Source organism: Microcaecilia unicolor, chromosome 5 (genome assembly GCF_901765095.1).
Source record: "Microcaecilia unicolor chromosome 5, aMicUni1.1, whole genome shotgun sequence".
Classification (NCBI taxonomy): Eukaryota; Metazoa; Chordata; class Amphibia; order Gymnophiona; family Siphonopidae; genus Microcaecilia; species Microcaecilia unicolor.
In genome coordinates this window covers 354,187,202-354,214,088 of record NC_044035.1, presented here as the reverse complement: position 1 = coordinate 354,214,088, position 26,887 = coordinate 354,187,202, and the positions used below count along the sequence as shown (strand labels likewise).

General features: G+C 48.6%; 1 protein-coding gene across 1 annotated transcript in view; it reads right to left on the bottom strand.

Moving 5' to 3' along the window:
* Nucleotides 1-5,240: 5,240 nt before the first annotated feature.
* The window catches only part of ZFPM1 (zinc finger protein, FOG family member 1), a 344,168-nt gene continuing 322,521 nt past the window's right edge, over nucleotides 5,241-26,887 (bottom strand). Inside the window, exons 6-10 of the mRNA XM_030204576.1 lie at nucleotides 22,390-22,599; nucleotides 21,021-21,245; nucleotides 18,080-18,175; nucleotides 16,878-17,018; nucleotides 5,241-10,472 (exon numbers count right to left, since the gene is read on the bottom strand). Of these exons, the coding sequence (XP_030060436.1) occupies nucleotides 8,008-10,472; nucleotides 16,878-17,018; nucleotides 18,080-18,175; nucleotides 21,021-21,245; nucleotides 22,390-22,599 (3,137 nt within the window). The 3' untranslated portion in view covers nucleotides 5,241-8,007. The remainder of the gene's footprint in view (nucleotides 10,473-16,877; nucleotides 17,019-18,079; nucleotides 18,176-21,020; nucleotides 21,246-22,389; nucleotides 22,600-26,887) is intronic.

The window sequence follows — 26,887 nt, the reverse complement described above, 5'->3', positions numbered from 1 at the left end:
GCTCAGGCTCTTCACACCAATTCTGCCTTGTCATAGATTGTGTGACTGGTTGCAGGGGGCCTGGCTATTGTGGGGTGGGTCCCTCAGTGATCACCCCACCCCTGAAGGGTGGCCTCGCATTTGAGTACCGGCACCTTTTCCATTGTCTGCTAAAATTGACCCAAGGACCCCAAGTATTAATGAAAGAGCTCAGGCTCGACACACCAATTCTGCCTTGCCATAGATTCTCTGACTGGTTGCAGGGGGCCTGGTTATTGTGGGGTGGGTCCCTCAGTGGTCACCCCACCCCTGAAGGGTGGCCTGTCATTTGCGTGCCGGCACCTTTTTTGCTAGAAAACTCACACTGATTATATATGCCATGCTATACTGATCTTAAGTGAGGGTTAAGAATGGAAGGCCATCCCTCTGAGAACCTGGTAGAACGGACCACAACCTTTTAATTTATTTTCTGTTATCTCACGCTAGATTGATCTTACATGAAGTAAATCACTGGGTTGGGGGCAAGGTGGTATACAAGGATAAGACGACACATCCACCGTTCATCTGAAGTCCTGGTGGAACAGACTCTGCAGGTGCTATCTAAAGGATTAGGCTAAAGGTTAGCGCAGTGGGCTAAGAACTCTGGGGTTCAAACCTCACTGTAGTTCCTTGTGATCTTGGGCATGTGCTTCAAGTATAAACTTTAATTGTGAGCCCGACAGGGAAAAAGATGCTACAGCTGAATGTTAACTCATTTTGAGCTACTACTGAAAAAAAAGTGGGTGAGCTAAAATCCAAAACCTATTGAAACCAAGGCTACCAGATCTTTTCAGTGCGTTCAAAATGCAACAAACTAACTCCATAAGAAGTTGAATTCTGAGGTTTCTGTTTACTACCTTAAGGAATTTTATCGGGCCAATTGCACTTGGGCAAAGTGAGGCCGAAGATGGTAAAGGCAGGTGTTTTCCGTAGGGCGTCAGCTGGCACAGACGAGCCGCTCTTCAACCAGTGCTTGGATGTCAGCTCCGCAGACACACTCAAACCCCTATAAGCAGGACATGAAGCCCAGGCAGGTGTGATAGGCACAGTTTAGGAGCTGGGAATGGGGGGCGGAACTACTGGGTCTCATCCGGGTTGGACGACTGGGCCTCAGGAAATAATTCACAGATGTCGTCAAAGGCAGGTAGAGTCTACCTACTCGTACACCAAATATCCCATTGCAAGGAAATCACCCCTTGTAAGAACAGTCTTTTACACATGTGTGTGTGCATGTACGTGTACACTTATGTATAAATCCAGACACAGGTAGATTCTATTCACAGATTTATTATACATAAGTATTTATTTACACACTTACACTCCCAGACAATGTGCTTTTATTCTGTTCTTTCAAACTGTTCAGAGTTCTGTGTAAGAAAATGTAATTTATGGGCTCCAGTTTCTGTAAATTACTGTCAATATAAAATAACCACCGGACACAGCAAAGTAACACAGTCGGATTTCCCACCACGTTCCTTCATATCAATTTCCTGCTATCCCTCCCCACCTATAAATATATGAGTCTCACAACATCCTTCCATTAACTTTTCCCACCCCACTCCGATCTAGTCTTCCATCCACTCCCTAGGCTATAGCTACTTCAGTCCAGCCATCAGTTCCACAGCCTCCCCTCTGTGTTCAAAAGTGCCATCCCGCCATCTACACTACACCTCCAGCTGCTCTTCTATCAAATGTGAATTCGGCTCTCCTTCTGTCCTCTTCCCCGTGTATCAAATCTTCCTCTACCAATTCCCTTCTAGATGATCCGGGCAGCGCTGTATCCAACTTTCCACGGTGCAGCCAAACTGTGCCTAGGGCATCTATCTCCCAAAAGAGATAATCCAGTTGGGACATTCAAAATTTTCAAAGTATTTTACAAAAGGCTCACTGCACGCAGAGCACTTTGGAAAATACATATAGGGCTGTGGAAAATGCAGGGAATCGGTAGACACCCATTAAAGAAATGCCATATACAAAAAAAAGAGAAATGTCACTTCAGGCTTTAAATAGAGCAGCTCTTATACATGTGGAAGGTAAATTATAATAGGATGCCAAGGTCTACTGGGCAGGAAGGAGTCTATTTTATAAAAATACCAGACACAGACCTTACCGAGAGCAAATGTTAGATTGTACAGCAGGGCTTCTCAACGCAGTCCTCAGAGCACACCTACCTATTCAGGTTTTCAAAATACCCACAATGAATATGCATGAGATACATTTGCATGCCCCACCTCCACTGTATGCAAATTCAATGTCATGCATATTCATTGTGGGTATCTTGAAAACCCGATGGCTGGGTGTGGCCCAAGGACTGGGTGTAGAAGCTCTGGTGTAGAGCTGTGAAGTCTGGTCCTGGAGTCTCTCTTGCCAGTCAGGCTTTCAGGATATCCACAATGAACATGCATGAACTTGATTTGCATACACTGCTTCCATTATATGCAGATCTCTTTCATGCATATGCATTGTGGATATCCTGAAAACCTGACTGGCAAGGGGGGACTCCAGGACCGGATTTGGGAAACGCTGGTGCACAAGCATAGGTTATTGCAGGGTTTCTCAACCCAGGCCTCAGGACACACCCAGCCAGGCAGGTTTTCAGGATACCCACAATAAATATTCATGAGATTATATCCGCTTACAATGGAGGTAGGGCATGCAAATTTACCTCATGAATATTCACTGTGGGTATTCTGAAAACCTGAGTGGCTAGGTGTGTCTCGAGGACTGGGTTGAAAACTGCTGGCTTAGCGTGTTTTATAATCCTGTGTATTTAAAAATGAACCCCATAGGGATAATTTTATCAACACTTTCTCAGATGTATGTGCTCTTAAAAGCTCTCTTATAGAATTAGGGACCAGGCAGTGGTACTTGTTCCGTGGGCAAAGCAGTGACTTACATGAGTATTTTATGAAATTTGTGTGTACTTTACACATACACATTAAGGCTTGCTCCACACTAGAGCGGCACATGACAGCACCCACAATCTAAAGAGGGGAGGGGGAGAATTCTAGAAATTGGTGCCTCAGTGGCGACACACCCATGCCACACCCATGGTAACTTCTCTCTTGAAGCTTTATGCTATGCAAATATACCAGGCTTGTCCAACCTACGGGCCACAGGCCAGAACCTGGTCTGTCAAGTGATTCTTCCTGATCCTCAAAGCTTGGCAATTCTTCCCCATCGTGAGTCGGTGCAGGAAGTTCGGGCTGGTCTGCAGTTTCAAGTCTCATGAGACTTGAAACTGTGAGACCAACCTGAACGTCCGGCATCGCGTGGCTCAAGCTTACAGGGAGCCGAGTCGCAGTGGGGAAGCCAGAATCACGTTGTTTCTTCGTTTGCTGAAGCCAGGTGAAGGGAAAAACTGTGCAAAGGCTTGGGGGGGGGGGGGGGGGGGGGGAGACATGAGAAATAAATTGGGTGAAGACTGGGGGGACATGAGAAAGAGATTGTGTGAAGGCTGTGGAGGACATCAGAGAGAAAAACTGGATGAAGACTGGGGGGTACCTGAGACAGAAAGAGACTGGGTGAAGATTGGGGGGGGGGGGCATAAGGGAGAGAAAGAGTGGATGAAGATAGGGGGCACGAGAGAGAGAGTGGGTGACAACTGAGGGGGGGACATGAGAGACAGACTAGGTGATGATTGAGGGGGGACATGAGAGAGAGAGAAAGAGACTGAGTGATGATTGAGGGGGGGACATACAGAGATGAAAGAGACTAGGTGAAGATTGGGGGGGCATGAGAGAGAGAGAGAGAGAGAGAGACTGGGTGAAGTCTGGGGGGTGGGGGCATGAAAGAGAGAGTGTGTGCGTGTACATATATGTCTTGCCGTCTGAATTTGATGACATATAAAACGTAGCCTCAATAAAACCCGGTTGGAGAAGCTCAGTTTATATCGTGCCTACACTTATTTGTGGAACTGCCATTACTGGTACTAATTGGGGGGGGGGGGGGGGGGGGTAGATGCTAGAATTCGACTGGTATCTGTATTTATAGAATGAGGGGTGTGAATGTACTTCATGGTACATCAAAAACTGTAAAGCCACACAGACAGCTACAAAACAGGGTGAAAACAGGCCACCTTCCCGCCCAATCTACTGAAACCACTCCCAAGGGATGACTTTAACCAGGTTCTTCCGCAAACCATGGCCGTTCCACACACAGAAATGGCCTTTCATGACATTACTCTGTGGTATCCACAGGTACACAGGGTGCAAGGTGTTCTGGGGGGGGGGGGGGGGGGGAAGGGGGAGATAAAGCAGGTCGGAGATCAAATGCATTCAGTGCACATTTTATACAACACACATGTACCTGTGTTGAGTGCCTCGGAGAAGCTGCTAATGTGACACTGCTGAGGCTGGGGGGTCCAGAGGCTCCCATGGTGCCTTTATTAAATTGCCTTAAAGAGGCACTTTTTGGATTTCATTCACAAAATCAGGCCTTGTAAGACACACAAGTCCTGCCATGCATAGGACAGCCAATTCAACAGCCCAATGTCCAGTTTTTCCTATTTCAGCCTAAGGGAAGTGAACACAATCCCCCCCACACCATCTCTCCCCACTAGACAATGCACTAAGCTGGAGACAAGTTAATGCCCACATCTACAGTCAGCTATGCATCGAGTGACTCGGGCAGACGTAGACATCGACACGTCTCCAAGCTCTATACACAAGAATCCACGTCTGCTTTTCAAGAAGCAGCTGAACCATGAGAACACGCCTCCTTGAAATCTGCATGTGAAGCATGTGTAAGTCACACTTCTTCCAAAATCAACACTTACACATGTATGATAATCTACAGGTGTACCGATCAGAAACAGACAAATGATCTGGGGGGGGGGGGGGGGGGGGAGGCAGCAGACACGTTAACACGTTGCCTCTAGCGTTTCAGGAAAGGTTGGATCCCGTAAAGCACAGTTAAATGCCCTCCTCACCTTCAGTAACCCCACACTGCCCAATTTTCCATCGGTCATATTATACTGGTGTCATTCACATTAAGGGACAGTTGTACAACGTCAACACCGATGAACTTAAGTACCACGAGCCAGGGGAGGGGGAAGCATTTCTGGCTCTATCTGGTGTGCCCCCCCCCCCCCACCACCAAAACAGCATGTCCATCAGTGAATATGCGGACATGCCCTCCTTTGCACGCACACAAAGACACACACACACATGTAATAGAGGGGACCTCAGGAGATGATGAGTGTGAAGACTTCAGGTCTGCAACATAGCTGGGTGGGTAGGTCGGGGTGGGGGGGGGCTCTCATAGCCTTCAGCGACAGGGAGGCACCATTAGCACAAGAGAGAACCGACTAAACAAGAGGTGGGTACAATTTGAACTAAATTACACCAATGGCAAAGGGTCTGAAGACGGGGGGGGGGGGGGTAAATCACTCGGGGGCATGAAATAAATGCAGCTTTCTTAATCTTGCTGTATCAAAACAGCCAAATGATGACATCACCATGACCAAGGTGAAAGAGTTGGGAGACCCTACGTGAACAGTAAGGCCTTAACTGAGAACCTGTGCAAATTAGGAGGCTTTCGGATCTTTCCCTTCCTACCCCAACAATATGCTGGACTGAGCAAAACGCAATCCCACTTTGGGATAAGAGTCGAGAACATCAGCAGGCCTCAATGGGCACAGACTCCGCTGGCCATGCTTTAGAAAAGTTCTTTTAAATTTGAGAGAGCAAATTCTCCAAAGTGAAGGTGCTGACAGCTTCCCACGATTGTCACAAGACCCTCCAAGCAGCACTGAAAGCATCCTTTCCAAAATGCCTTTCCCTCGTTTTATGGCTGTGACCAGCAAAATAGTACTAGAGGACAGCCCTAACAGAGGTGAACAGGACTGAGGTTTGCACAGTCCACATGGGCACTCATCGCTCAGCACTGTGGGAGGAAATCGCAATTCACTCCCAGAGGGACACTGCACTCAGCAATCAAGAGACCGCCTGCGACCCGTTCCCCCAGGGTCGGCGCTGCCAGCACATTCCAAGATGGACAGCTTGCACCCTGCGCTCCTACGGGCTCACTCACTTGAAACCGGTGCCCTACTCTATAGCCAACTGTGTGAAAGGAGATGGCTGGGAAACTGTCCGGGGTGTGAGCAATACCCAAGGATGTTACTGGACTGCATCGCGACATGGTTTAATGTTCCTCTGTTATCACTTACTATAGAAAATGGGGGTGGCAAAACTCAAAGGACCTACTGCCCTACCCTGAGGGCACTCCTTCTGCTCCACTGAGCCCCCCACCCCTCCATCACATAGAAGGAAAGAATGGATCTCCCATCATGCATGGGCCGGGGAGATGGGTCACCTGTTGTCACCCATGGGCAGAGCGAATTGTTGAATTCTGAGATGTCTTACTGCCCTAAGAATTTTATTATCACTGTCCAATGTATGCAGGCAAAGGCCAGGGAATGAAGTGTCATAAACAGACAGGGTGTCACACATAGATCAGAAGTGCCACTCGTTACACATCGGCAGGGCGAAACAGACCACTCATCCCGCATAAGCAGGGCAGAATGAGACACAAAGGCAGAGCAAGGTGGGTCATGCATTACACAAGGGCAAGGTGGGATGAGGCAGCTGTCGCTCACAGCTCAGGACGGAGGGCCACCCGTAGGACAAGATTGGAGTATGACTGGTCGCTAATCAGATCTGGGCAGGGGAGAAACCTTCAAGAAATTGATCCACGAAATACACAAACACACCTTTGTCTCTGAAAACTTTTCGCTCCAAAAGCAGTCCTTGGGACGCACCCAGCCCGTCAGGTTTTCAGGATACCCAGTATGAACAGGCACCAGACACAAATCCATACAACAGAGGCAGTGAATGCAGATCCACCTTATCCATATTCATCGTGGGTATCTTGGAAGCCCAACTGGATGGGAGCATCCAGAGGACTGGATCGAGAACCCCTGCCTTAAGCCCAGCGCACGTGTGAGGAATTCAGTTCTTTAGGAACACTGAAAAAGCACAGATTAAAACCAGTAGCCATGGTGTCAGTGTACGCCAAAGTAATTCCATTAAACACTGTGCATGTACTGAAAAGGGTAATTACACTCCACCCAGTAACGAGTAAAGCTGCTAATTAAAACTGTGAGGGCAATGTGAAGTCTCTCTGTAGTGTGCACACAGCAGATCTGGGCTGGTGTATTAACGTGTCTGTGTCTGGCTGTTCCTTTCCTCTCAAACAAGCTCTCTCTGCCCTGGGAGCAGTCTTGAAAATGGGAATAGAGTGTTGGACCAAAGGCTGAGAAGGCGAGCAAGCCAGCCCGCTGCCATCTGTGGATTCCGTCAGCTCACACGCTACTTTCCGCCCGTGCGTTACTGAACATTTAAGACCCACCTGAACGGGCTCATATACAGTCTGTTTTTGAGAGCTATCCCCAATAATTGTGCAATCCCTTTCCTGAGTGCTAATGGTTAATATCTGACGGGAGCGTGTGCAGTGCTTTCGATTAGGTACCCCAGGGATTGCAGCTCTTACGCAAGCTACAAAGAGGTAACCCGGGTGGTTCGCTCTCACTCACAGATGCTGGGAGAGGTAAGAAGCACAGTGACAGGTATACGTAGGAATTGCACCAGAGGTCCTGCAGTACAATCAGTTCACCACTTCCCACGGAGGCCCCTCCACAAACAGAATCCCTGCTGGGTTTTGCCTTTATAAATAGAGGTTAAAAAAAAACAGAAAAAGAAAGAAATTCTGGCAGGAGAGTCTCTGTAACAAGCAGGGATTTGCTGCTGTTCCCTGCGCCCTAGCTTCTGTGCTTTTAGTGTTCAGGGGCTGAGGGACATGACACTGTTTTTGCACTCTGTAGTACAAGCGAGCCACGTTCCGGGTGGCCGCTCTCTGCAGCCATTCACCATCTACCCCAGGAGCGAGGCTGGCGAGTGCTGCGGCTGGACGCAGGCAGAGAGGCCTTCAGTGACTGGAGCAGCACGTGGATTTGCGTGGGAAAGCCCTCCTCCCTGTGGAGTCCCGCAGTCACTTGATGTGCTCGGCAGTGTGTGAGGAACAGTAATATTTCTTATGTGCTATGAAGGTGGAGAGACTGCTAAACCTGATATTACACAGCCGGCAGTATCTCTGGTTTCCATTAGGGACAGAGACCGGGAAGTCTTTGGAAGTCTGCACCGATTTGTCTGTGTGTAATGGCGGGGTGGGGGGCTTAATCCCAACCTCTCTCAGAGCTTCAGGTGTCGGCGAGATGCTCAACGGAAGAGCTGGGGACAGAGGCAGAAGCGGCCTGGGTGAGTTGGACTGCAGAGGGCTTCCATTGGATAACGGCGTGGAGGATCTTTCTTTCACATCTTTCCTGGGCCTTAGGCCTGGCTGTAGGGGAGATGACACAGAAGCTCCTGGCGGGGTTGGTAGGCTACTCTCTGAAGCACTGCTGAGCTGCGTCTGGCCTGCCACCATAACTTCGATGAAATTGCCCTGCAGTATGTGTCCTGTCGCTGGTTTGGCTATCAGTAGACCATGAACATTTTTGATGTGCTCTATCAGGTCGCCTTTGACGGTCCCATTGAGTGGGCAATAAGGGCAGAATGGTGTAGGGGTACTGGCTGGTGGCTGATGGGTTTTTGCGATACTGATGTAGCGCTGCAGGGAGTCCAGCTCAGGGCCGCACGTGTATCCTGTGGGCAGACAGATGGCCGCTGCTGAAGCGCTGACTGACCCTGGGCTGAGCGACATCCTTCTCTCCATTTTCACTCTCCTGCTGTCCAAGCCTTCTTCTCGTTCCTGGCTTTCTGTGGTGCTGTTTATCTTCCGCTTCGTCACGCCACACTCGGAGCTCTTTGTGTTCTGCAGGTGCTGTAGCGACCTCTGCTGGAGTGGAGTAGATGGGCAGTGGTATTTCTTGTGAGCCAAGTACTTCTCCAGGCTGTTGAAGCTGATTTTGCATGCGGTACACTCATGATAGTCTGCAAGGGCTAGCAGTGGGGCAGGCGTGACGTCACCTTGGAGTCGGCGCTTCTTGCTGAGATCGATCGGCTCTTCAGCGTCAGGACTGGAGCTCGGGGATGGAACTTTTGCCCCTTTGGTCATGGAAATAAGGCCTGGTTGGACAGGCGTGGGCTCTGATCTGGTTGTCACAGCGATGGGATCGCCAGGGTTAGTAAGAGGAAGACTGACCCCCTGCCCCCCCGTCAGCTGAGGGAGTGGCAGTTCTTGCGCTTGGTGTGCCGGTAGCAGCGAGGGGCTGGCCAAACCGTGGATCTCATACAGCTTCCGCCGTTTCCGGGTGCGCACCGGCTGGGGCAGGAGAGGCACTTTGCCCGCGTTCACTCTGCGTAGGGGCGGATCGTGCCGTGAGGCACAGTAATAGCGTTTGTGAACCATATAAGTCTCGTGGCGGCTGAAGCGTATGTTACACGCATCGCATGCCGTCTTAGTGGGATCATCATCGAGGTCGTCCACAGAACTGCTCGGGCTCTGGCAGTCGTCGCTCAGCCTGCTGGTACTGTCCCCCTCAGAGGACGTGTCCTTCGAGGCCCCGTCCTCCAGTTTGATTTCTACCAGCTTGCTCTCTGTGGCTTGTGTATTGGCTTCACTTTCAGCCTCCCCTTGGGAATTGGAGACCCCCTGCTCTTCAGCGGTGGGGAGCTGCGAGCTCTTGTCGCTCCCTGCCGGCGCCGTGCTCTTCCCGGGCGCTGCTTTGAGCTTGCGCACACCAGGTGGACTGTCCTCGTGTGCGTGGCGGCTGGAGCAGTACAGTCGTTTGTGTACGTAATAGTTATTGATGTTATTAAAGGTGATTTCACACTCAAAGCAGGTGGCCCCTTTCTGCACCGGAGCTCCTGCGTAGAGAGCTGGCCCACCACCATGCCCCTGCTTCAGTCGGCTGTGGACCAGCTCTGACATCTTGGCCAGGATTTCAGATGCCTGAGGGACCACTGCAGCTTCATGTCCAAACATGTAATGGGGCAGAAAGACAGTACCTCCGGCGACCGCCGTCCCCGGTTCACTGGGGACAGGGCTGGAGCCGGGGGTTGGGCTGGTAACTTCTGTTTTCACCACTGTACACAGCGGGCTCCGTTGCGATGGCTTTACTGAGGGCTCATCTAGTTCAGAGCTTGTACTGGCTTCCTGTTTGGGGCTGCAGCTCAAGTGATCCAGGGCTGCTCTGTGGTTCTGGTCCAGACCAGGTTCCTCCTTGATCTTTACATCCAGGGTCGTCTCACTGGGGGAAGAGGAGGAGGAAGAGGAGGCCCTGTCTCTCAGGGGATCAGCATCGCCATTCTCCAGACTGCCTAGCTGCGACTTCTGGGCTGACTCGGGGGCTGCAGCTGACTCCTGGCTGGGGCTCAGTTCGCCACTGGCTGTGTCCGATGGTGTAGACGTCGGTGTGTGTATCACAGCATGCTGCTGCAGACCAGAGAGACTGTCGGCAACGAACCCACACCGGCTGCACTTGGGTATCGATGAGCATTTTCCTGGACTCAGCCCTGCAGGGGAAGAAGAGACGTGTTTATGAGTTACAGGCATGGAGAAGACAGTTATCCACAAACCAGTTCCAAGTCTGACCCTGCTCAGTCAAAAAAACAAACTCTTCTCAGGTCACTTCACTGGCTTCCAATCAGATACCGCATACAGTTCAAGCTTCTCCTTCTTACCTACAAATGCACTCAGTCTGCAGTCCCTCATTACCTCTCTACCCTCATTTCCCCTTACGTTCCCGCCCGTAACCTCCGCTCACAGGACGAATCCCTCCTCTCAGTACCCTTCTCCACCACCGCCAACTCCAGGCTCCACTCATTGTGCCTCACCCTATGCTTGGAATAAACTTCCTGAGCCCTTACGCCAAGCCCCCTCCCTACCCATCTTCAAATCCTTGCTCAAAGCCCACCTCTTCAATGTTGCTTTCGGCACCTAACCTTTATACCTTTCAGGAAATCTAGACTGCCCCTATTTGACTGACTGTACATTTGTCCTTTAGATTGTAAGCTCCTTTGAGCAGGGACTGTCCTTCTATGTTAAATTGTACAGCACTGCGTAACCCTAGTAGCGCTTTAGAAATGTCAAGTAGTAGTAGTAGTAGTGCAGGATGTCAGACTCACAGAAACAGAAGCCGGCGCGACCGCATTGCTGATCTGCAAGAGCAGGCTTCTACATGGAATGTTGCTAGTGGAGGAGTAGCCTAGTGGTTAGTGCAGTGGAACATGGAATGTTGCTATTACTTGAGATTCTACATGGAATGTTGCTACTATATGAGATTCTAGATGGAATGTTGCTATTCCACTAGCAACATTCCATATTTAGATTGTAAGCTTCTTTGAGCAGGGACTGTCCTTTTTTGTTAAACTGTACAGCGCTGCGTAACCCTAGTAGCACTCTACAAATGTTAAGTAGTAGTAGTAGTAGTAGTAGTGGAGGAGTAGCCTAGTGGTTAGTGCAGTGGAACATGGAATGTTGCTATTACTTGAGATTCTACTTGGAATGTTGCTATTCCACTAGCAACATTCCATATTTAGATTGTAAGCTTCTTTGAGCAGGGACTGTCCTTTTTTGTTAAACTGTACAGCGCTGCGTAACCCTAGTAGCACTCTACAAATGTTAAGTAGTAGTAGTAGTAGTAGTAGTAGTGGAGGAGTAGCCTAGTGGTTAGTGCAGTGGAACATGGAATGTTGTTATTACTTGAGATTCTACTTGGAATGTTGCTATTCCACTAGCAACATTCCATATTTAGATTGTGAGCTCTTTGAGCAGGGACTGTCTTTTTCATGTATGGTGTACAGAGCTGCGTAACCCTAGTAGCGCTTTAGAAATGTCAAGTAGTAGTAGTAAAAAAAACCAAACTGTCTCAAACTAAAAAGAACAAGAAGCACCTAGACCTCTTGATTTGAAAGAAAACCGCCTAGTGCTCTGCTCTGAACTTTTCAAGTTCGACACAGGTGCAGCAGCTGGTCTTCATTTCGCATGAAGTGTCTCTGTGTGTAAAACTCTGCAAAGCTGGTAACACAGCCTTGCCGCGAGGCCTGGGACAGAACACGATGCCTGGGCTCAGGAGAAGGAATGTTGAACTTTGGCTTCCAGTCTCACAGCTCCATTACAAGGGCAAAATCTGTAATCCGTCTTATCGTGAACCACAGAGGCCTGGCTCTTCAAATATTCCTGTGTTACACCACGTGATAGACGCAGACACACACAAATACGTTTGCAGGTATCACGCTATATGATGGACACACTTACTCAATTGTGTAAGCGTTGCACATCGTGAGGCTGGTGTAAAAATGTAACCACAAAGTAAAAAAAGCTGAAAACTTGTCTTGATTCTCGTATTCCTGTGAATATCAAATTTTTAATTTTAATATACAAGAAAATGGAAATGGAGGAAGAAGACCTCAGATGTCTCGGCCATGTTTTGAAAGTCCGGTGTACAAGAGAAGATTTATTTCAGAAGCGCTTAGTCCCCTGATGAAGCCATATAGAAGAGTGAAACGGAGAGGGGTGAAAGTTTAAGCTATGTGTCTTCATGTCTGTATTTTTTTGCTACAACATTACGTGTAGACAAGAAGTGATGAAGAAAACAATGCATAACGGAAGGCATCACAATGCAAGCTTTACACAGAAATAATTATTTAAAAATTTAATCTTGAGAGGTGTGGTAGCCGTGTTAGTCCACTTTTAAAGGTAATCAATAGAAATAAAACAAAATAAAACATGGAAAAGAAAATAAGATGATTCCTTTTTTATTGGACATAACTTGATACATTTCTTGATCAGCTTTCGAAGGTTGCCCTTCTTCGTCAGATCGGAAATAAGCAAATGTGCTAGCTGACAGTGTATATAAGTGAAAACATTCAAGCATTACTATGACAGTCTGACAGGGTGGGAGGATGGGGGTGGGGACATCAAAGCATATCATTGATATTCTAACAGGGTGGGTGTGGATAGGTGAGGGGAGGGTGATCAACAGAGAAATACAGCTTTATATACCTCCTACTCACCCCATCCTCCCACCCTGTCAGACTGTCATAGTAATGCTTGAATGTTTTCACTTATATACACTGTCAGCTAGCACATTTGCTTATTTCCGATCTGACAAAGAAGGGCAACCTTCAAAAGCTAATCAAGAAATGTATTAAGTTATGTCCAATAAAAAAGGTATCATCTTATTTTCTTTTCCATGTTTTATTTTCTTTGATTTCTATTGATTACCTTAAAAAATGTTTTAAATGTGATTTAAAATTAGGTTTTTTTGTCCAATGATAAGATTGGAGTCTTTGATGTGCTGGTACTACAAAATTATACTTGCTGTCAAACCGAGACATCTGAGGTCTTTTTCCTCCATGTTCATTTATATTAAAATTATATTGAAATGAAATTTGATATGCACAGTGAGGAATACGAGAATCAAGTCAAGCTTTCAGCTTTTTTTACTTTGTGGTTAACAAGTGACTTTTGCTGAAATATTGTCTGGAGAATTTTGATGTAAAAATGTGACAGAATTAGCAGGTGGGATTTATTCAGGTAAAAACAAAATGGCCGCCGTGTGAAATTCTGTACACAGTGTGGCCAGTGGCCGTGGTTAACTTTTACACATTTTCTACCATATGGAAGTTTATGCAAATTCTCTAACAATGAGCTGCTGAAATGGAAACGCATGCCAAGAGGCTTATTATTGCAAAGACATAGCTCAGGGTCAAACTGGAGAGGCTCCTGCCTGGTTAAATCACGAGCCCGGCTATCCACTGATATTCAGTGGCAGTTAACTGGGTAGTGCCACTGAATATCAGCCCTGACCGCACTATCTGAGTAATGCCAGGAGGTCCAGGAGCAGCGTTGGCACTTAGTAGAGCACCAACAACATTCAATACCAGTAGCTAACTGGGCAGACAGGAGCACGTAAAAAACCTTTGCCTGGTTGGCTCTGAACCACTGCCTGGATAACTTCTAGATAACGGCCTGAAGTCCTGTGGTCTCTCCCTCCCACCCGACCTCCCCCCTGCCTGAAGAGTATTGCCATCCCCTCCCTCCCTCCCTCAAGAACAGCATCTCCCCCCTCACTTCCTCCATCCCCAAGAGCATAGCTCCCCCAAACTAGGATCTACCCACCCCCAACCCTCTACAGGCCTCCCCAAGCTACCTTTAAAATCCCTGGTGGTCTTTTAGGGGACAAAAATTAGACATGATCCCCACTTGTTTTTCTCCACCCTGGCTGCCTGCACAATCGCAAGACTGCCACTAGAGGTCGTGGCAAACCTTTTGTTTCAAGAGCCACAATGGGCAGGAGTGAGTGCAGATCACTCTTGACTTTTTCCTCTAGATCACTAGGGACTTAAAAGGTAGGCCTGGGAATGGGAGCTCTACAGGGAGTAAGGGCTTCCTAGTATTATCCTACATTATTACAATTCCGCTACATCGTTGACTAAGTTCAGTGTGGAACAAGGTCTGGACAATAACAGGGAAATACAGTGTTATATAAATCCCTTGTCCCTAATACCCACTGAAGTCCTTAGTTATAAGGAATTAATCTTTACTAGTCAGGAACTTACAAAATAAAAAAGTCTTTACAGTCTTTCTGAGAGCACTATAATCACACATTACTCGAACGGAGGAAGGCAATGAGTTCAAATCCTGACCCCTTGATATGATATAGACAAAGAAAAAAACTTTTCTAGATTTAATTTTTGACGAACTGGGAAAACTCATCATCATTTGATTTCGGAGACTATATTTATTTCCCCCCTGTGTAATACTTGTATCATACACTTCATCAAGTATCCCGAGACAGCACCATATAAAATTTTAAACATAATCACGTAAACTTTAAACGACTGGTAACTAATTTAACCTGACCAAAAGAGGACTCGTACCATCATACCTGCGAGCTGAAAATATTAATCTAGCAGACATATTTTGTATAGTTTGTAATATCTTAAAGATAGACCCACGACATCCCGAGTAAATACTGGGTCAGACCAATGGTCCATCTAGTTCAGTATCCTGTTTTCCAAACAGTGGCCAATCCAGGTCACAAGTACCTGGCGGAAATCCAAACCGTGGCAACACTCCATACTACAAACCCCAGGGCAAGCAGTTGCTTCCCATGTCTGTCTCAATAGCAGACTAGGGACTTTTCCTCCAGGAATTTGTCCAAATCTTTTTTAAACCCAGATATGCTAACCGCTGTTACCACATCCTCCGGCAAAGAGTTCCAGAGCTTAATTATTGGTCGAGTGAAAAAATATTTCCTCCTATTTGTTTTAAAAGTATGTCCATGTAACTTCCTCGAGAGCCCCCTAGTCTTTGTACTTTTGGAACGATTAAAAAAATCGATTTACTTCTACTCGTTCTACAACACTCAAGATTCTGTAGACCTCAATCATATCTCCCCTAATCCTTCCCTTTTCCAAGCTGAAGAGCCCTAACCTCTTTAGCCTTTCCTCATACGAGAGGAGTTCCATCCCCTTTATCATTTTGGTCGCTCTTCTTTGAACCTTTTCTAATTCCGCTACATCTTTTTTGAGATACAGCGACCACAACTGGATGCAGTGGAGGAGTGGCCTAGTGGTTAAGGTGGTGGACTTTGGTCCTGGGGAACTGAGGAACTGAGTTTGATTCCCACTTCAGGCACAGGCAGCTCCTTGTGACTCTGGGCAAGTCACTTAACCCTCCATTGCCCCATGTAAACCGCATTGAGCCTGCCATGAGTGGGAAAGCGCAGGGTACAAATGTAACAAAAATAAAATAGATACTATTGGAGATTCTACATGGAATGTTGCTACTATTGGAGATTCTACATGGAATGTTGCTATTCCACTAGCAACATTCCATGTAGAAGGCTGCGCAGGCTTCTGTTTCTGTGAGTCTGACGTCCTGCACGTCAGACTCACAGAAGCAGAAGCCTGCGCGGCCACATTGGTGATCTGCAAGGGCCGACTTCTACATGGAATGTTGCTAGTGGAATCTCAAATAGTAGCAACAGTGGAGGAGTGGCCTAGTGGTTAGGGTGGTGGACTTTGGTCCTGAGGAACTGAGTTCGATTCCCACTTCAGGCACAGGCAGCTCCTTGTGACTCTGGGCAAGTCACTTAACCCTCCATTGCCCCATGTAAGCCACATTGAGCCTGCCATGAGTGGGAAAGCGCAGGGTACAAATGTAACAAAAAAAAAAAAGGTGCGGATGCACCATGGAGTGATACTAATGCATTATATGTATTTTCGGTCTTATTCACCATCCCTTTGCTAATAATTCCTAGCATTCTGTTTGCTTTTTTTGGCCGCCGTCACACACTGCGCAGAAGATTTCAGCGTGTTATCTACAACAACACCTAGATCTTTTGTCTTGTGTGCCGACCCCCAAGGTGGACCCTAGCATCACGTAACTATGATTCCGATTATTCTTTCCAATGTGCATCACTCTGCATTTGTCCATATTAAATTTCATCTACCGCTTGGATGCCCAGTCTTCCAATTTTCTAAGGTCTTCCCGCAATGTTTCACAGTCCGCACGTGTTTTAACAACCTTGAATAATTTTGTATCATCTGCAAATTTAATCACCTCGCTCATCGTTCCCATTTCCATATCATTTATGAATATGTTAAATAGCACCGGACCCAGTACAGATCCCTGCGGCACTCCACCTTCCTCCATTGAGAGAAACGGCCATTTAACCCTACCCTCTGTTTTCTGTCCAATGACCAATTCCTAATCCCACGATTCTTTAATTTTCTCAGGAGTCTCTCATGAGGAACTTTATCAAAAGCTTTCTGAAAATTACATCAACCGGAGTAACTTAGCCATGGCTGAATATTGATGGGTTAGTTTTTACCTGGGATCCAGCTGAAAAATAACTACTATGTGCATGAAATTCCACCCCACTGTGAAGAAGGCAGGCTGGTAATTACCTGGCGTCACTTGCTTGGCATTCGCTGCTGGCGAGTATACCTCCCCCTTGGCCCCTGGTTGGCAGGCCATGTGGTTTGTCACTAAGTGACTGTACAGGATATCTCTGGTAGTGGAGACAAATCCGCAGCCATGGCACACGCCTGCAGTCACAAGAAGAAATAATTACAGTCAAAAAGGAAGTGGAGCCAGAGCAGGAAACGCCATCCACTACACTGTGCTGACTGCTCATTATTACATAGAAAGAGCACAGGAAGTACAGAAAGTCAGATGCACAGGACTCCACTGTAAAAATGGAAATTTAGATACAGTGGTGTAGCTATGTGGGGCCCCGGGGACCTGGGCCCCTGTAGATTTAGCCCTGGACCCCCCTGCCGCCAACCCTCTCGACCCCCCCTCCCGCCACCAACCCTCTCGACCCCCCCTACGGCCGCCAACCCTCCCCCGCCGCTGCCGTGGGCTACCTTTGCAGGATGTCAGACTCACAGAAACAGAACAAAGCCTTCGTGGGAAGAAGAGGACCTCGGCTGGCGGGGATTGGGGTCCCCCGCCAGCAAAGGTAGCCCATGGCGACGGCAGCGGGGGTGGGTTGGCGGCGGGCGGCAGGGGGTCGTCGGCAAGGGTCGTCAAACTTGTTGGTGGTGGCGGCAGCGGGGTCAGCAATGGCAGGTGAGGGTCCGCAGCGCCGGGAGGGGGGGGCTAAAATATGCCCCCTCACCTCGGGCTCTGGACCCCCCTCCAGCCGAAATATGGCTACGCCCCTGTTTAGATAGACATCCTGTTCACTTGCAGGGACCACACACTATAGTACTCATTCATCCTCTCTTAAATAACCCGGGCTGAGCAAATTTCTTCTCAGAAAAGTGGTCTGACAGTAAAGCAACTCCTGGAGTGACAGATGGGCCTCTACCCTACATGTTTCCCTTGCTCTTGGGCAGGTTATTCATGAGTGGCTCTTCAGAAGCTGTAGAGCATCACGCTGTGACCCTGAGTATACGGTTCCTGCATGAGTGGCTGCTCAGAGGTTGAAGTGTATCAGGCAATAGTCCCTGGTATATTAGCACTGAGTGGTCCTTCAGAGGCCAGAATGGATCATAACGGTCCCTGGGCTCACTGGTGCTGCCATGAAATGGCCCTGGCAAGCTGCAGGGAGTGCCTGAAGTACCAGCTCCCAGGAAAGTCCCGCGACTCAACTGTTACTCACCACTGAGCGTGTCCGTGTGCACCTTCAGATGCCTCTCACAGTTTGCCTTTGTGGTGAATGCAGAAAGGCAGATCAGACAGACAAAGGGCCTCTCTCCTGCAGACAGAGCAGAAACAAAGTCAGCTCTTATCGGAGTCTTCTTCGTGTCTCCGCCACCCCATGCCCCCCCTCCCAGACAGAAAGGCCAAGGTAAAGGGGAAACATTCCAGTTCAGAAGAGAGGCACCAGATCCACAACACCTGGAAGGTGTTTCAGGGGAACAGCCAACTGGGTGTGGAAAAAGGACCAGAACTGGAACCGGTGCTGACAGGTCTGCATTTCTTTGGAAGAGACAAGAGAGGACTGGGGTTCAGGAAAAGACAAAATCAGAACCTGGCATTCCCCAATTAGAGTCAGAAACCAGAGCAATGACCAGCAATGCTGTACCGCCATGTTCACCTGTGTAGAAAGCGGTCCACTACACTGGTGAAGGGTTGGGCAGCCCAGGTTTGTGTGAAGGGGCAGGTAGGTGTATACACACTTCTGACTCTGTATAATTGTATAATTGTTAGAGACCTGGAAACCCCCCAAAAAGAAGAAAGAGGTCAAGATCAGGAGGCGGGGCTGGTGGTTGGGAAGCGGGGATAGTGCTGGACAGATTTGTACAGTCTGTGCCAGAGCCGGTGGTTGGGAGGCAGGGCTGGTGGTTGGGAGGTGAGGATAGTGCTGGACAGACTTATACGGTCTGTGCCAGAGCCGGTGGTTGGGAGGTGGGGATAGTGCTGGGCAGACTTATACGGTCTGTGCCAGAGCCGGTGGTTGGGAGGCGGGGCTGGTGGTTGGGAGGCAGGGATAGTGCTGGGTGGACTTATACGGTCTGTGCCAGAACCGGTGGTGGGAGGCGGGACTGGTGGTTGGGAGGCGGGGATAGTGCTGGGCAGACTTATACGGTCTGTGCCAGAGCCGGTGGTTGGGAGGAGGGGCTGGTGGTTGGGAGGCGGGGATAGTGCTGGGCAGACTTATACGGTCTGTGCCCTGAAGAGCACAGGTACAAATTAAAGTAGGGAATACACAAAAAGCAGCAAATATGAGTTATCTTGTTGGGCAGACTGGATGGACCGTGCAGGTCTTTTTCTGCCGTCATCTACTATGTTACTATGTAATACTTCCACAAACCGAACCAGAGAGACAAAACACAAAAGAGTGGAAGAACGCCAAAATCCAAAAAGACCAGCCCAGAAGACATGGAAGCAAGAGCACCAAGAAAGTTTATTGGGACCCTACACGGTCCGTGCTTCGGCTGTAAAGCCTTCATCAGGGGTCAACAATTTGACGTACACAGCTTGGCTTCTTAATCTCTCAAAATGAGCAACGCATAAACAGCTTGGAGCAGTCTACAAACCCTGATGTGAAAGTCGACGCACTTTATCTTGGTGCTCTTGCTTCCGTGACTTCTGGGCTGGTCTTTTTGGATTTTGGCGTTCTTCCACTCTTTTGTGTTTTGTAACTATAGAGACAACAGCTAGCCAGAAAGCTATACAAGCAGGTTAAGTGATGGGGAGTGAAATAAATGCCCTTACAGACAATTAAGAGACAGATAGAGGGATTACGGAATAAAAGGCTGGGCAGGGAGGAGGGGGAGATGACCCAGTTAAGAGAGGGCAGGTAGGGTAAAGGTGACCCAGTTAAGGAAGGCTGTGTATACAGCAATGTCGTAGCTGCACACTTCACCTCTAAAGAGAACCAGCTTGGATGGAAGAAGAGAGACTGCAATGAAACCCTAAAAGGAGACCTGTCAGAGGACACAATGTCTTGTGAAAGTCTCAGGTCAAGAAAGAGAGACATCAGCATTGACGGACGGACGTGTTCTTGACAAACATCCCACTGCACCTTGTATACAAGGAGAGAGCAGTGCCCAGATAACCTGCAGATGGGACTTTATGTAAGAGTTATGCAAACAGACTCCCACTTCCAGGACAGCTCAGCATGCATTTCCTGTGAGGGCAAACTGTAACATACTTCTCCAGTGCTGCATCATGGGAAAAGAGAAACTACATGAGGCTCACTCCATCCTGTGCACTGTCACACCATGATCCACTGAGTTTCACTCCATCCTGTGCACCATCACATCAGGATCCACCAGTCTCAATCATTCTTGTGCACTGTCACACCATGATTCACTGACTTTCACTCCATCCTGTGCACTGTCACACCATGATCCACCGAGCCTCACACCATCCTGTGCACCATCACACCATGATCTACCGAGTCTCACACTATCCTGTGCACCGTCACACCATGATCCACTGAATTTCACTCCATCCTGTGCACTGTCACACCATGATCCACCGAGCTTCACACCATCCTGTGCACCATCACACCATGATCTACCGAGTCTCACACTATCCTATGCACCATCACACCATGATCCACTGAGTCTCACACCATCTTGTGCACTGTCACGCCATGATCCACTGAGTCTCACACCATCCTCTACACCGTCACACTATGACCTACCAAGTGTCATACCATCCTGTGCATCATCGCACCATGATCTACCGAGTCTCACACTATCCTGTGCACTGTCACACCATGATCCACCGAGCCTCACACCATCCTGTGCACCGTCACACTATGACCTACCAAGGGTCATACCATCCTGTGAATCGCCACACCATGATCTACCGAGTCTCACACCATCCTGTGCACTGTCACATCAAGGTCCACAACATCCTGTGCACCAGGGTTTGAGTCTCACACTTTTGTTCAGTGTTACAGCAGAATACACCTGTGTCTCTCATCACGTTGTGCATATTCACACCATACACACCCCATTCTCTCACTGGATTGTACACTTCCACACCAATGCATAGCCCGTTCTCACACTGAATGCAGTGTCACGCAGTGTACACTGTGCTGCTCATGCTGACATTGGATGGTGCTTTTGCTCTCAGTTCCTTACCACTGTGACTGCGCATATGTATCTCCAGCGAGCTGGCACTGGGGCAGCTCTTCTTGCACTGTGGAAAGGGACAGACTCGCTCGTTGGGGTACGTCTCCTTGGGTTTCTCCTCCACTGAAGGCGAGGTAGCACTCTGGCGGCTTGCGCAATAATACATCAAATGGGCCTGCAGGTTCCTCTCGCTCCGGTACCAAATACCACAATCCTTGCAGGGAAAGACATCCTCTGGAGCGAAGACAAGGAGACTATAAGTGATCCGTAAGGCATCCCCCCCCCCCCCCCTCCACACACACTTCTTCCCTTCCTAGATAAACTGCAGATGTTCACTGCCTGCCCAGGCCCTGAGGGAGTGTCAGAGGAAAATGAACTTCACTCAGGCTTCTTAAAACATTTCATTCGCATATTTCCTTTCTCGCACAGCTGGTAAAGCACTGATATCCTAAAAGGAGCACCCGTGAGCAGGGGCGTAGCCAGACATCGGCAGGAGGGGGGTCCAGTGCCCGAGGTGAGGGGGCACATTTTAGCCCCCCTCCCCGGTGCCGCCGCCACCAACTTTGACCCCCCCCCCTCTGCCGATGACCTTCTCGAACCCCCTCTCCCGCTGCCAACTCTCCTCCACCGCTGCCGTCAGCTACCTTTGCTGGTGTGGGACCCCTGCCAGCCGAGGTCCTCTTCTTCTGGCGCAAGGCTTCGTTCTGTTTCTGTGAGTCTGACGTCCTCACAGAAACAGAACGAAGCCTTGCGCCAGAAGAAGAGGACCTCGGCTGGCGGGGGTTGGGGTCCCCCGCCAACAAAGGTAGCCGACAGCGATGGGGGAGGGTTGGTGGCGGGAGGGGGGGGGTCGAGAGGGTCGTCGGCAGGGGGTCCAGGGCCAAATCTAGGCCCCCGTGGCCCCACGTAGCTACGCCACTGCCCCTGAGAATATGTTAATAAGAAAAATAATCCTAACTCTCAGCTGTCAACAGCTATGCTCAGATGCTGGACTTCCACCCCCTCCTGCAGCTAGCACAATTACTGCCCCGCCCTCCCCACCCCAGGACAAAATCTCGTAGTCCAGTGAAGATGTATTGCCTCAAGTGAGTCTGTCTGACCTGCAGGTGTCACTGGTGTTCATTTCTACAGATTTACATGGACCGACACAACGGCCACCAAAGAAGCCTTCTCCACCCTCCATACCCCACCCCCCCACCACCGGAAATATAGAGGAGAGATTTACAGAGGAGGAAGCCGGTGGTGTTGGAAGCTACACTGTTCCTGAGGAAGCAGGAAACAGCTGTGAATGTGCTGGCAGCATCAGGCCTGAGGATACAACAGAGACAGCCTCTGGGCGTCCTCACTCGCCCTTCGCTTTGTCCATACTCAGACTTACTGTTAACCACCGCTGTAGCCAGTATGGCAGCCATGCCAGCCTGCTGGGGAAGCAGCTGGATCTCCGAGTGCAGTGGGGCGGGGTAGGAGGGCTCCGCAGGCTCCGACTTCACCTCGTGGTTTGGGATGCCCGGGGGCTCTGACAGCAAGCAGGCATTGATAGAATCGGCCTTGCACAAATTCACTGTGATCCTGCACCAGACTTCCTCACCTGGCAGCCCAGATGGGATGGATCAAGTAACAAAAGGGAAAAATAAGAAACAAGAATAAACATACAGGCAAAGCAGAGACACAGACCACCCCAGCACAGAGCGCTCACTGTGTATGAATTCTCAGGGAGGGTCATTTCCAAGCCATCTCCACAGATAAAACAATGCTTTACCCACAAAAGTACATAAGTACATAAGTAGTGCCACACTGGGAAAAGACCAAGGGTCCATCGAGCCCAGCATCCTGACCACGACAGTGGCCAATCCAGGCCAAGGGCACCTGGCAAGCTTCCCAAACGTACAGATATTCTATACATGTTATTCCTGGAATTGTGGATTTTTCCCAAGTCCATTTAGTAGTGGTTTATGGACTTGTCCTTTAGGAAACTGTCTAACCCCTTTTTAAACTCTGCTAAGCTAACCGCCTTCACCACGAACTTTATGAAAACTGCCTGCCCAGTATTTAATAATTTAATTTCAAACATAAAATTTATATATCGCCACTTTCAGTTAACAAAACTGTACAGAGCTAGTTATGGCACATAAACAAAAACATTAATCATATTACAAAAATAACAGTACTCACCCATCCATCCATTAACCCACACAGCACCAGGAAACTATAAAACCCTTTAACAATCCGAGGTTTCAAATGCTTCCTAAATTACAGAATCATTCAGGATTTTAAGCTCTACTGACAGCACCTTAAAACCATCAGGCCTGTATTTCTCTTGAGTTAAACTCCTGCACTGAGGGGTGCTGCAGATTACGAGTTTAAAGGGGGTCTGGACAGATTCCTGAAGGAAAAGCCCATTGATCGTCATTAAATTTTGGGTTTTTGCCAGGTTCTTGGGGCCTGGATTGGCCACTGTCGAGTGCTGGGCTTGATGGACCTTTGGCCTTTTCCCAGCGTGGCAGTGCTTATGCACTTATGATCACCCTGATATGTGGGTAAAATCATGACTGTATTAAATCTGTGCGCATAATTTCATCTACCTTGCGGGTGGGGGTTGGAAATATGCACATCCTTTTCTAACAGGTCTTTATTTGCTGCTAAATGTCTCTAGGCCGTACGCAGAGCTTCTCCTGCAGTCTTTGGGGTGGAGAGAGGAAAGGGGGATCCAGAGAGACAGAGGAACCCAGATACCTGTATGGAGAGTTAAAACTGCGTGTTCTACTTTCAGCCTCTTCTTTTCACACCTCTCTTAATCTACAGAAAAATTCGGTGGCTCTGACCGATATACCTGCTATCCACTTAAACGCCACAAAAACTGATTACAGCCCGTGGAGAAAGGAACAGCAGGGCCACTCTTTTAAATTATCGGGATTCCAGAGACCGATGCTGAATATACAATCATAATTTAAGCACCACAGCCGGCATCTTGCTGCACCTTATGCCTGGAACAGACTTCCTGAGCCGGTACCTCAAGCTCCATCTCTGGCCGTCTTCAAATCTAAGCTAAAAGCCCACCCCTTTGATACTGCTTTTTACTCCTAACCCTTACTCACTTGTTCAGAACCCTTATTTTATCATCCTCACTTTAATATTCCCTTATCTCTTGTTTGTCCTGTTTGTCTGTCCTAATTAGATTGTAAGCTCTGTTGAGCAGGGACTGTCTCTTCATGTTCAAGTGTACAGCGCTGCGTACGTCTAGTAGCGCTATAGAAATGATAAGTAGTAGTAGTCTTTGGGATTCCGGAATCTTACTACTCTTTGGGATTCTGCACGGAATCTTGCTACTCTTTGGGATTCTGCACAGAATGTTGCTACTTTTTGAGATTCTGCATGGGATTCCGGAATCTTGCTACTCTTTGGGATTCTGCACAGAATGTTGCTACTTTTTGAGATTCTGCATGGAATCTTGCTACTCTTTGGGATTCTGCACAGAATGTTGCTACTTTTTGAGATTCTGCATGGAATCTTGCTACTCTTTGGGATTCCGGAATCTTGCTACTCTTTGTCCTTATCCCTTGTTTGTCCTGTTTGTCTGTCCTGATTAGATTGTAAGCTCTGTCGAGCAGGGACTGTCTCTTCATGTTCAAGTGTACAGCACTGCGTACGTCTAGTAGCGCTATAGAAATGATAAGTAGTAGTAGTAGTCTTTGGGTTTCTGGAATCTTGCTACTCTTTGGAATTCTGCGTGGAATCTTGCTACTCTTTGGGATTCTGGAATCTTTGCTAATCTTTGGAATTCTGCGTGGAATCTTGTTACTCTTTGGGATTCCGGAACCTTGCTACTCTTTGTGCTTATCCCTTATTTGTCCTGTTTGTCTGTCCTAATTAGATTGTAAGCTCTGTCGAACAGGGACTGTGTCTTCATGCTCAAGTGTACAGCACTGTGTACATCTACTAGCGCTATAGAAATGATAAGTAGTAGTAGTAGATTTTAAAAACAACGACTGTGGTGTTTAAATATCAGCCCATGTATTCCTGAGTTGAAGAGTCAGGCGTGTTTTACACATTAAGCGAGCAGAGAGCAGCTGTGCTCATTAACAACAGCGCTGCGCTCTGCAACAGGGTTTGGACTGGAGCAGGGGGAGTTGGGGACTGGAGGCCAGGCTGCAACTGCTTTAATCTCCCAGAAATCCATCCAGGATTACTTTTAAGTGTATAATAATGGAAATCCCAACTTGAATGACCAGTACCAGCAGACTGCAGGGCTCCAGTGCACAGGGTGGTTATACTCTGTCCTGCGCTAATCAAACAGAAGCCTTTGTACAGCTGCTACCATTCAGGGCAGGTGGCTGCGGGTTTGAAAAGCTGCCCCACCTCTCAGGGTTACTCCCTTCCACTTGGACACCTTACAAGCAGATGATCAAAAGCCCCGCGCTGTTCCAAACAGCGCTGGAACAGCACGAGGCGTTATTAGACCTATGATCAGACATAATTGCACGCAAATTTAAGCACGTAATTATCTCTGATCATGGGGTAGAAGTGCGGGAGAACTGTGCCTGAGCACATGGGACCTCCGGACCCCAACTACCCCTGCCCCGAGCAACAGGGGCTGCAGGTCCGGCGGACCGCCGGTCCCCCTGACGATTCCCCCCCCCCCCCCGGTTCAGGGAGGACTGGAGATCCGGTGGGTCTCCAGCCCCCCCCCAACATTTCCCAAACAGTCCCTGGTGGCCCAGTGGGCGACCAACCCCCCCCCCCCCCCGAGCGACAGGGGGGCTGGAGGTCCGCTAGACCTCCGGTCCCTCCGACGACCCCCTAACCCCCCATAAGGAGGTAAAAAGACCTGAAGCAGTTCAGAGAAAGTGTCAAAGATGATATGGGAGTTGCACCAAAAAATGTATGAGAAGGGGAAGAGTAAAGGTAATGGATTTGATATACTGCTTTTTCTGTGGTACAACCAAAGTGTATCCCTAGAGGGATAGAGGAGGTGCGATACAGACATTTAAATACCTGAAAGGTATTAATATACAAAGAAATCTTTTCCAGAGACAGGGAAACGATAGAACTAGAGGTCATGAATTGAGGTTGCAGGATGATCAGCTTATAAGTACATAAGTAATGCCATACTGGGAAAAGACCAAGGGTCCATCGAGCCCAACATCCTGTCCTCGACAGAGGCCAATCCAGGCCAAGGGCACTTGGCGAGCTTCCCAAACGTACAAACATTCTATACATGTTATTCCTGGAATTGTGGATTTTTCCCAAGTCCATTTAGTAGCGGTTTATGGACTTGTCCTTTAGGAAACCGTCCAACCCCTTTTTAAACTCTGCTAAGCTAACCGCCTTCACCACTTCACCTTTAGGAAACCGTCCAACCCCTTTTAAAACTCTGCTAAGCTAACCACCTTCACCACTTTCTCCGGCAATGAATTCCAGAGTTTCCAGAGCTTATGAGCAACATCAAGAAATACTTTTCCATGGAGATGGTGGTGGATGCCTGGAATGCCCTCCTGGGAAGGGGGGGGGGGGGTCTCTGTGGCTGGAAAACATCTGTGGGTCAGGCTGTAGCACTGACACCTGATGGTGCTCCTGGGGAATTATCACTGCAAGACCCCTGCTTCACTAACAGGGGGATGATCAGAAGCAAACGCCAACGCTAGAGGCTGTTAGTGCCATACTAGCACCTGTGTTTGCTACTGCCCCATGATCAGAGCCCCTGACCGAGTGAAACAACGCGCTCGCGGGCTCTGAACGCAACTAGCTTGCGAATGCATGAAAACCTATTCATCCCCAATGATCAGCAACCAGCGTGCCAAAGATTGGCTCGCTGGCCGCAGCAAACCCTACGCCAGCTTGGAGCTCACATTAGGGTTTGCAGACCATTGGGGAGCGAT